This window comes from Glossina fuscipes, unplaced genomic scaffold (genome assembly GCF_014805625.2).
Source record: "Glossina fuscipes isolate IAEA_lab_2018 unplaced genomic scaffold, Yale_Gfus_2 59, whole genome shotgun sequence".
Taxonomy (NCBI): Eukaryota; Metazoa; Arthropoda; class Insecta; order Diptera; family Glossinidae; genus Glossina; species Glossina fuscipes.
This window is the reverse complement of record NW_023998431.1, coordinates 95,323-107,204: the sequence shown is the minus strand read 5'-3', so window position 1 is coordinate 107,204 and position 11,882 is coordinate 95,323. Positions and strand designations below refer to the sequence as shown.

Sequence of the window (11,882 nt, the reverse complement as noted above, 5' to 3'; positions counted from 1 at the left end):
TACTTTTGTTTTGTTGTTACATCTTTTTCTATTCGTTTGCCTCTCTGACTCCTTCCTTTCAATAGTCGTGTCAAAGTTGCCTTTTAAGCAATCACTTTGTATAGAATTAATTCCGCGGTTATCGGAATAACTGATGGGAGTTTTAATGCGCGGATTTTCGCTCTCTTACCTTTAACGATTTACAGTTATATTAATAGGTACTTTCAAGAATCATTTTAATAAAAAAAAAAAAAAAAAATCACATTTCTAAGAAGTAAATCAGCAGTCGGAAAAACAACTGATATTGTTCAAATTCAATTAAATTGTAAATGTCGACAAGGACTCTACGGGATGACAAGTTGAGAATGATCGATCCACAATTTCTTGCTACTTTTCTAATTATGAAAATTTATATACATGTATACAGATACAGATATATATACATATATATATATTGTAATTATTTTGCATTTTCAGAAAATCTAAATGAGACAATTTCACTGTCATCGGGTCGTGGTAGTACTTTATATAGTTCATCTAGTTCGCTTTCAAGTGGCGGCAGTAATGGCAGCAGCAACAGCAGCAGCAGCAGTAACACAATGTCATCACCAGTTGGCGCTGGTGTAAGTAAAAATCAATTGTTTTTTATAATGCTAAAAAAAATTGAATGTTAGCACTTGATCTCCTCCCAAATACACACCCACACACATCATAAAAGTAAAATCAAGAAGTATTTTTCAAATAACATATACTCTCTAATCTAACTGTGTTTTCAACACTTTCTCTGTGCCCCTCTCTCTTGTACTTTATATATATGAACGAACATAAATGAACTGTGATCTCAACTGCTGCTGCTTTCTGAAAATATTTATGTATATATATATATATATATATATGTATGTATATATATATTTATATGTATATATATATATATGTGCGAATATATATATATATATACATATATATATATATATATATATGTATATGTATATATGTATATAGTTGCAAACTGCTATACCGACCGCAATATCGCCTGTGATAAATAAAACTAACAACAGCAACAACAATTCAACAGTAAATATTATGAACAATTCCAATAATAGCGCAACTTCATCACCAATTAATAACAATAATAATAATAATAATAACGTTTTGCATAATTATCGCAAGAATGCGACTGCTGCCGCCGCTATTCAAGCCATAACAATTCCCACAAATACAACCCATATCAGTCCTATGGGTAGTCCAACGGCTTTAATAACATTTGGCAGTGCTGGCAATGGTGGTAATATGCCTTTATCGTTGACCGCCAAAAATATATCAGCAACATCGGTGACACGTGGCTCTCCGACGCCATCTACTCCTTCACCGTCGCCGTCTTCGTCGAGTGGTGTATCTTCATCTTCGTCTTTGATCTCCTCGTCACCGCCTATCAATGGGGTGATTAGCAATAGTCGCAACGTAACTGTCAACATTCCGAATGGCTTGAAATTTCAAGCGACTGTCGGCGCCCTTGGTACCACAATAACTGGCACATCCGGTACAACCACTACAACAGCAGCATCCATGATTGTGACAACAACCAACAATACCAATAATGGTGAGTAATTAAAAATTATTTAAAAATAAATAAGAACATTACTGTCGGCAAAAACCCAACTAATTTGTAGATAAAACAACAACACCTAAAAATCACCTAGGAATCAATATTGGCTTTCCATTTGTGTAATACTTAGAATGTTCGTCCCTACGGCTTTCTATGGTTAGAATTGCCTTAGCCGCGAAAACTGTGTTCAACATTTATGACTGAATACACTTATCCTTTAATAAACTCCAAATTTTTAACAATTGGCAATATATGCCTACAAAGACTCACACACACGATAGCAAGGAATTAAATAAACCTGAATGTCGACACATTTTTTGGTCATCTCTGTAAGGCAGAATTGAAAAATAATTCTGCCTAGAATGACGCAAACCATGTAGCAACTTGTTTTCGTGTCTTTTACGAAAGTGTAGCCTGTGTTGAAATTGGAAATTGTGTATGAATTCCGTATAGTTTTTTGTCGAATTCTTCATCCCAATTCTATAATATATGGAGTGTAACCAAAACGTCAAAAAGATATTTAAATCAAATAAAGAAATCAGCCAAGCGAAGCAACGCTATCAAATATCGAATATTTAAAGTTCGGTTAAGTGAAATGAAACCTTCCTTTTTTATATCTTGAAATTGATAAAATCAGATATTATGCTACATATTAAAGAACATACTACTGTGATCGGAAAATATGGAAAATATTTTCATTTAACATTAGATTTGCATTACCCGTCCATTTGGCGGATATTTGGTTTTATGTTTACAAAATTCTGCATATGCAAGTTATATACTTCAAGCATTACATATTGCTTTTCAATGATATAATACAGCGATTGTATATGTACGCGTTAATTTTTTCTGGAATACGTCCATTTTATTATTGCCAAACATTGTATGCAGATTTTTGTGGAGAAATCCGTCAATTGAACTGATCATTTTTGATTTTTCCTCCCGTGAAAGATATTTCCGAGAAACTACTAACCCAGGCATTTCGCAGAACCATTTGCGTATACGATCTAATAATCGTTCCGAAGTAAATATATATATCTTATTTTATATTTGTTTCTTGCGGATTTGCCGACTTGCGGCTTCATGGACGTTCACTATATACAGCTTCTTGTGTTTTGCGGAAATCTGTTCCTTTCACGGTTATATTAAAATGCATTGTCTTTTCTTTATTTTATCTTATATTTTTCAAAACCTTAAGGCGGCCTGTATTAACTATCGTTCTTAGTACATTTTCTACATATCTACCTGTATCTTGGATGTACACTTTCCGCTTATCTACTTGTTGCATTTAAGGCAAATATATTTAGGCCTAATTTTCTTGCAAAACGCAGTTTAGTAAAATTTCGTATATAAGACAATAAATTGAAACTGCTATTTTGTTTACCGTTATGTGGTCACTATACAATTCTTTAACTGTTGAAGCAGTGAGTTCAAAGAAAAAATTCTCGCAAGATACGTTTATGTCAGTTGTCTCCGCGTGACGGAATCACTTGCGGGATGCCACTTTAACGATACATTTTCTAGCCAATTAACTGGGCATATCAATTCCATACATGTCTTTGTTGTAAAAAGGAAACTATTTCTCAAGGACACTCTTGAGATTGTCTTCTATTTTCACACTTTTGTGTTTAAAACTAAGCAATAACATCTTTTTATATCCTAATGATTCGCAAATTATGGTAACGTACTCATCTCATTTACAATGTCGGATCAGGTTATCCTTTTTATCTTTTCCAACATTTCGCACTCGTAAACATCCTGCGACAGTTGTTTGCTTCTTGAAAGCAGAGAAGAACTTGTGAATTGAGAATTCGTCACTAGTTACATTTCGGCCAGACAGTGCAAAATGGTTCAGCAAGCTTGAGGGGCGACGCATTCATTTAAAAGTAAACCTGACATCTTTATCTAAATAAGGCACAGCATTTAATAGATATTTGATGTTTGATATTTCAAATGGCAGAATTTGCATCCATAAGCATTGCTTTTTAGTCTTTTCTAAAGGATCTTTTAAAAGCGTGGGCTTGAGAAGCGGTTTGATTTCCGCAACTATAACTGCATTCATTACTACCTCTTAAATTAAAATTGGGAATTAAATTAGAATTGGCATTTTCTGGATTAGCAAAAACGACTTCGACCAGCGCAAGTAATATATCTAAAACATGTGTGATACGTTCTCTGCATTGGATGTATGCAACATCCGGAAGGACTTGAGACTGACCCACTTTCTTATTATATCAAAAAAATGAATTCATATTATTTTATTACACCGAGAAAATGATTCTGGATCAATCCAAGCTTATCTGTCTATCTCTCTGCCCGTCTTATTTTGTTGTGTTGAATCTACACGTCCTAATTTTTGAGATATTTCTATGAAATTTTCTACATTGTGTATGCCTGTGTGTGTGTGTGTGTGGATAGGTGGGTGGGTTGGTTGGTTGATAATATCTATTCTTCTAGCTTTCGATTCTTAATAGATAATAAAGTAGGCAAAGCTTTGGAGAAAAAAAAAATCTCGCCTTGACATCTACAGAGTAGTGATTTATTGCCCCACAAACATCGTTATCAGCTAATTTCGTCGTCGTACGACTCCTTGCTGTTCAATAAATTTAACAAATCACTTCGACGACACCGTTTCGGAGAAAATATTCAAGACCCTTGGGGAAAGAGATATTTCTGACCGTTCTATAGTTGATGAAATTGCAATTACATAAATAAAAATTTTCCATTTTATAAGCAAAGCTTACCTTATTATCGATCACGATAATGTATTGTTTATAAATTCGAAAACATTTCACATTTCTGACAAGAAAATTAAATAAATTAAAATATTCTATTATTATTATCATTATAATTAATTTAGTCCGACTAAATTTAGGTTTATCGGCTTTTTCGAAAATTCTACCGCGCACAACAGAATCAATGTTTAATGTTTCTTTGCCTTTTATTGCCCTTTAATTAATACGAATGTGACGAATGTGTGCAAGGCATCTAACAACAAAAAACGGAAATTTTTCGGGAAAATACGTTGATTATCGAAGGTACTCATAAACCGATTCATATAACTTTATTCGATGAATAAACTCACGCGTTGTGGTGATGAAAGAGGACTTTTTCTTGGCGAATGCATGCATTTCTTCTTGGTTTTGTTATTCAATCGATCCAATATCAATAATCCAATGACATTTTTCAAACAATCGTCGTGGATTATGCCATGTTGCATCTCTTGACGGCCTCTGTGCATTTCGATTCCGCAAAGATTATTTCCATCCGTGATTACGTGATACCGAAGATAGTCATATAGGCAGGCTGGTTTTAACAGTTATCTAAATTAATTCAAGCGATTACACGACGATTACAACAATTTTGGCATCACATTGTTAACGAACTCCGCATTAATTTTGGATAAAGTTTTTTTGCATGCAATTTTTCCGCCAAAATATTAAACAGAAAAGTATACAAATTGTTCCTGGCCGTAGCTAGCTCCGGCACTTTCAATTTTTGTGCTGCCCAATATTATATAATTGATATTTTTTCAATCGTTTCTGGTATTGTAACCTAATCTCAATTGAGCGATATGCACGACGTTCATCTGTTGTGCCTGCATATATCAACCATGTTTAGATTCCTTTCTTGGTTTTAATATATCTCTAAAAAGCACTATTTAATTATAGAAGAAATTACCAAAATTAGCAAAATTTTCGAAATTTGGAATGTGATAGTCTGCAGATATGTTATACCTTATACCAAAACCAATGTTTTGTTTATCGCTATCTTCGTTGTTAGATGCCTTATTTACTTGTCATCAAGTAACAAGACTATGGTGAGCCACCACTCACGCTACGCCACCATACAATTATTCATATAACGGGATTTCAAAGTTAGGCGTTATATGGGAAATTTTTGAGAAATTCCATCGAAATATATCAAAAATTGCGGCCGGCCTTTAGGTTGAACAGAATAGAACGAAGACGACAGATAGACAAAGTCATAGAGTGATTTTGAATCGATTGGTATAATAAAAGGTGCATCTATCTCCAGTCCTTCTGTATGTTGCATACATTTTTCCACAGCTTCCATAAACTTTTAACCTAGAGCGTATTTTGACACTCATTTTTTTTTCTCTTTTTAATTAGAAATTAGCAACAATGTTACAAGCCTGACGTGGTTGCCATTTAGTATAGTTACATCCTTGCTAACCTGGGGCACTGAAATGATTGTGAAAGCTAACTCGGTCACAAATGATATATATGCGACATACACACTAACTCTTGTTGTTCTGCAGACTAAGGCATACTGTCCGGACCGTTATGAAGAGAAAAAAATATTGGGAAAAAAAAAAACATTTCGTATTATCGAAATTTGTATTTAATGATATTAACGTTATTAACGTGAAAGCCTACGAAATTAAGCAAACACTGTATATACGAAAAAATGATGACGATAATAGTAATAATAAAAAAAAAAAAACATCAGATTCATTGGAATTAAGATCATAATAAATGAAATTCATACGTCTGTGCAGATCTATCCGCTTAACCACCACCAACATCAAAATTAATAGCGAAGCCAAACTCTTCTTTACTAATCTTTATCACTTACCATGCCTTATCCAAATAATTCCATTGAGAACTTGGCAAGAATTTGAGTTGAAAAATTGGTTTTACATATGTACACTAAACCAAACTATGCCATACCGTAACCATACCATACCATACCATACTCTTAACATTTTATAAAAATTAAAACAGAGAAAAAACATTCAAATCATTTTATATATATATATATATATATGCATATGTGTGTATTACTTATTCTATAGCGGTGGCCACTACTCCTCCGAATACTACCCCGATAGGTCATAATGGTCGCAAGAAAAGCTTAAGCCTAAGTTGTTCAAATGGTTTAATGGAGAATTCCGGTGGCCACGCCATGCAAAAGCAGCTGTTAACTGAAGATGGAGAGCAACCTGCAAAATTTCTAAAAGTTTTCAACAACAGCAGTACGAACGCATCCCAAGATGAATTAAACAATGGCATTAATAATGGTAAAAAAACTAAAACCAGTATTGTTGGTGGTCAAATGCAAAAACTTGTCTTAAGTGGCACAACAGGAGGCGGAGGAGTTGGTAATGGTTCAATTAATGAACTGTGTCGTCTACCGGGCGGTGCTGAATTGAATATACTACCAAGAAATGGCATTAAAACATCTTCTGTAGCTACTGCATTTTATCATGCAAATGGTAAATTAACGTTTGTCAACACACCACCGAATAGCAACAACAATAATAATAACAATAATAATAATAATAATAATAACAACAATAATAATAACAATAACAGCACCAACAACAACAGCAACAACATCAGCAGCAACATTACCGTCAATAGCAGCCATCATATATCAAATATCACCAATAGTATCTTTCTGAAAGGTCGGTTATAAATTCGTTACAATGACTTAAAAAAAATTTATTTTATAATCATGCTCTATCTATCATACTATATACATACATACATACTATTATACTATATATATATGTATATATGTATATATTTTCCGCTATTAATTATAGAAGCAACCAGTGTTACACCGTTGTTGGTGGCAGCAACAACCGTAACATCTCCTAACGCAACAAATTCCGCAAATGGCATACATTTCTCAGGCAATTTCTCTCAATTATTGACAGCCGCTAATAGCACTACTACTACGTTATGTCAAACGGGAAATAATACAATTGTTGCTGTATCTGCATCGCCCATACCTATGACAAAATCTCCGCCAGCATTAATTACGCAAAATGGTAATATTACTGCTGTTGCTGCTGCAAGTCCTTTAAACAATATTAATGGCAAGGTAAGGATCGATTACATTTTTATGTTGTAAATTTTGCAAATGTTAAATATGCAAACAACGTATAAATGAGAAAATTAAGAAAAGAACAAGTAAGAAAGTTATATTCGGCTGGGACCGAATCTCGCATACCCACCACCATTAAAATCTTTGGCGCCCCATGCTTTAATTTATTTAGTCTCATAAATATATTATTGCATTCAAGTCTGGCAACTTTGTCGCGCGGTATAGTCGTGTATTTTTTGTGTCGGCAATTAAAATTTTAATTTTTTTGTTGAATTTCGTGGCTATTCTGCCTTAGTGTGTGATTTTATAGTATTCTTTGAGAAGAAAGTGAGTGAATTCAAAGTAAAAGAAATATTTTTCTTTTACGCTTTCATTTGATTCATTTGATTTTTGCAAACAAAAATTTTGAGCTCTGATAAAAATCTCTCTTTTTTTTTTTTGTTTTCTCTCTTTTTCTCTGTTATTTTTTTACTGTTTGGAGTTTGTGTTGCTAGTGATCTCTCATTACAGTGTCAACCTAACAGAGAAGTTTTGCACAAATTAGTTGATAAATTTTTATGTTCAGGATTTTTTTTTAGTGATTTGCGTGTCTGTTCTCCATAATCAACAATTGTCTTTTTGACAGGACATGGAGTGTTTATATACACCTTGTCGGGCGAAATCAGGCCCGGATTCTGATAGATTCGTTTCTTGTTGGCTCTGCGAGCGCTTTGGTCACGCAAAGTGTGCCGGTATTCTCGGCCGTGCTGCTGACGCAGTCGCTGATCCGGCTAAAGGCTTAAGATGGTCATGTCCTGACTGTAGGCAGCGGGACATTGACTTTTATAAACTTTTCACGGAGATCCGTTATGGTTTCTCGGAATTGAGTAGAAATCTCGGGTCCTTGTGGGAAAAGTTTGAGCTCATTAAGTCTAGGTTTGATGAGTGTCGCTTTATTGGACACTCATCTTCTACTCGTAGCGTAGCGTGTGGGACGTCACCTCTGGCTTTCTCCAAATCTAATTCGTTGGTACAAGTTACCGCTCCCTCTAACTCTAAAATGAATAGTAATGTTTCCGATATTGCTGAGTCGGTTGGTAGCAAAACAGTTACAAACAAACCGGCAAGTCCATCGGTTTTAAGCTACGCTGAAGTGGCAAGGGTATGTCCGCCCAGAGCCGCCACTCACTCTAATCAAGTGCCATCGCCTAAAAGTAATGAAGAGAAAAATAAGTCATCCTCTCCTCCTGGCTGTTCGCGTGTGAATGCTGGTCACCAGACTGGGCAAGTCTCACAAGCTGCCGGTACAAGGGCGATAACCCCATCTATATTTTCCCCAACTCGAAACTCTCCTACTGTGAACCCCCCTCCTGTTCCAAATAATGACATTTGCTTGACGGCAGTTCCTCCCAGAAAAGCAATATTTGTGTCAAGACTGGCACCTGAAACATCGGTGGATAACATAAAAGGTTATCTGGCGACGAAAGTCCCATCAGTCAACTTAAAGCGTGTTAGCATCTTCAAAATGGCTCCTTCTCAAGCTAGGGCAATCTCCTCTTTTAAAATATTAGTTCCGACTGAAAACAGTGATATGTTGTTAAACAAATCACTGTGGCCGGTAGGATCCTTAATTAAGGAATTTATCCCTCGAGATCGTCCCCGTAATACCAAGGCAATAGTCTTGTCGCCTTCAAAAAACTAATTGTTTCTTCAGGCCCACTATCTCTCATTTATCAAAATGTTAGGGGCCTAAATTCGAAAATTCGTTCCACTTTCCTAAATTCAGTGAGCACGGAATTTTTCTGTTTGGCCTTTACTGGCTAAAACCCGATCTACATTCGTCGGAACTTTTTCATAATTCTTTCCAAGTGTTTAGAAATGATCGAGTAAATCGCATTGATGGTGGTGTATTAATTGCCATATCTGCGTCAGTCCCGTCCAATTTAATCGAATTTCTCACTTCTCCTGACGTTGAATTTATCGCTATTCGTGCGAATATGCCTGATAAACATCTATTTATAACTTGCTCCTATATTCCCCCAAATTCTGATATCTCCATTTACAGGAAACACGCTGCCGTCATTTGTGAAGTGGCCAAGCGGTCTAGACCCACCGATTTGGTCGTTGCATTGGGTGACTTCAATTTGCCTCAAGTCACTTGGTGTAACACTGATAATTCTCGCTGTTTGGTTTCTACTTCAACGTCTGATAGGGCTGTTGTGTTCTTTAATGAATTGTTTGATCATAATTTGGGTCAGTATAATCATACCCCTAATTGTAATGGTAGACTGCTTGATCTCTGCTTTGCCAATTTTCCCGAGATTTACGTAAATCGTTGTCCACCTTTTAGTTTACCTGAGGACCCTTATCATCCATCAATATGCATTTCCTTTCATCATATTAATGATGGTTTGTTGAAATGCCTTAATGTGCCAACTCAAACTTTTTTAAATAATTATTATGATTTTCATAAAATCAATATTGTATTACTAAAACATCGTCTTTCACATCTGACGCTTGATTTCTCAACCGGTAGTATTGAAAGCTTAATGCCATCGTTCTACAATACATTAAATCTAGCTATTGCTGCATCTGTTCCGATCAAGCATTGTCGACCTCGAAGCAGATGTCCCCCGTGGTTTAATAAGACAATTAAATATCACAAGAATAGAAAAAACTCGCTATTCCAAAAATATTCGAAAAGTGGCTCTGCGCTCGACTATGTCGCTTACTCGGTAGCGAGGCATAGATTTAACTCCCTCAACCATCATTATTACTGCAGATACCTTCAGTTCATTAAATCCTCTCTGTTTGCTAATCCTAAATTCTTCTTTAAATTTGTTAACTCTAAAAGAAAAATTTCCACATATCCCTCTCATGTTTCTTTTAATGGCTCTGGTTCCTCGGATGATTTTGAAATCTCAAATCTATTTGCTGAGTATTTCCGACGAAACTTTTCGATTGCTAATTTCGATTTATCAGCAAACTACCCATATCCTATAACTAACTCGGTTTCAATACCTAACCTGGTTATTTCGGAAGATGATGTTTTCAAGGGGTTGAGTTCTCTAAAATACAGTTGTTCGCCTGGACCTGATGGAATTCCATCATGTGTACTTAAATCTTGCGCTGTCGAGTTGTGTGGTGTGATCTCAAAGATTTTTAACATGTCCTTGTGTTCAGGTGTTTTCCCTTCATGTTGGAAGAGTAGTTTCCTTATTCCTATCCACAAGAGTGGAAGTAGACAATTTGTTGAGAACTACAGAGGCATAGCCAAGTTGAGTGTCTTGCCCAAGTTGTTCGAGCGTATTGTGACTCAGCATTTGGCCTTTGCCATTAATTCGTATATTTCTCCGCACCAGCATGGCTTTCGGAAAGGGCGATCTACAGTCACCAACTTGTTAGAGTTTACCTGTCATGTTTTCAAGGCTTTTTCTAGTGGCTCTCGCACAGATGTTATTTACACTGATTTAAGCAAAGCATTTGATATGGTTAACCATAGACTACTTATCTTTAAACTCCAAGCCTCTGGTTTCCCACCCTACTTAGTGAAAAGGATAAGCTCTTATCTGCACAATAGATCCTTCAGAGTTTTGTTTAACTCCATTAGCTCGGATGAATTCCCCGTTATGTCTGGCGTACCTCAAGGAAGTCACTTAGGTTCAATTTTATTTAGTTTATACATTAACGATCTCCCATCGGTGGTTAATTCCAGCCAGATCTTAATGTATGCTGATGATGTGAAACTGTTTTCTTCCTTCTCTGTTGAATCGCAATCACATCAGCTTCAAGGTGATTTGGATAATTTTGTTGCATGGTGCTCTTTGAATCTCCTGAAACTAAATCTGAGTAATGTAAGAAGCTTTCATTCTCAAGAAGAAAGTCATTCATTACTCAGTATTTCATAGAGTCGCATAAGTTGGAGGACGTCGATTCGATTACAGATTTAGGCGTCCTATTTGACCATAGGTTACGTTTTAACTTGCATATTGAGCTCTCGATTAGCAAAGCTAGGTCCGCGCTTGGTTTTATAAAAAGGTGGTCCAAAGAGCTTGATGATCCCTACATTACGAAAAGGCTGTACATGTGTTTGGTTAGACCCATACTCGAGTATGCCTCAGTTGTGTGGTCTCCTTCATATAGGTGCTACGTAGATTCAATTGAATCAGTTCAAAAGCAATTCTTGCTGTTTGCCCTTAGAAATTTGGGTTGGGATCCGATTGCCTCTCTTCCTCCGTATGAAAATAGGTTGCTTCTGCTGTCCCTGCCGTCTCTGGAGAAACGTAGATTTGTTCTTGGCGTTTCCTTTCTAATTAAAGTAATAAATGGTGCTATTGACTCGTCCTAACCGCTTCTCCAGGCACTTTATCTTGGTTAAGCTTAATCAGTGTAAATTTAATTATGAGCTGTTCAATCCGCTCAGAGTCGTTTGCAAGAACCTAAATGACGTCTACCACTTATT

The 11,882-nt window shown here is 35.8% G+C and overlaps 1 protein-coding gene across 5 annotated transcripts in view; it reads left to right on the top strand.

The window, feature by feature from the left end:
• Positions 1-11,882, top strand: part of LOC119637288 (homeobox protein 2) — a 124,447-nt gene that overhangs the window by 110,525 nt on the left and 2,040 nt on the right. For 4 of the 5 annotated variants that reach the window (XM_038033219.1, XM_038033221.1, XM_038033220.1 and 1 more), the window contains 4 exons: positions 457-602; positions 982-1,579; positions 6,405-7,016; positions 7,158-7,438. In XM_038033219.1, coding sequence (XP_037889147.1) covers positions 457-602; positions 982-1,579; positions 6,405-7,016; positions 7,158-7,438 — 1,637 coding nt within the window. The remainder of the gene's footprint in view (positions 1-456; positions 603-981; positions 1,580-6,404; positions 7,017-7,157; positions 7,439-11,882) is intronic. The other variant, XM_038033222.1, reaches the window with a different exon arrangement.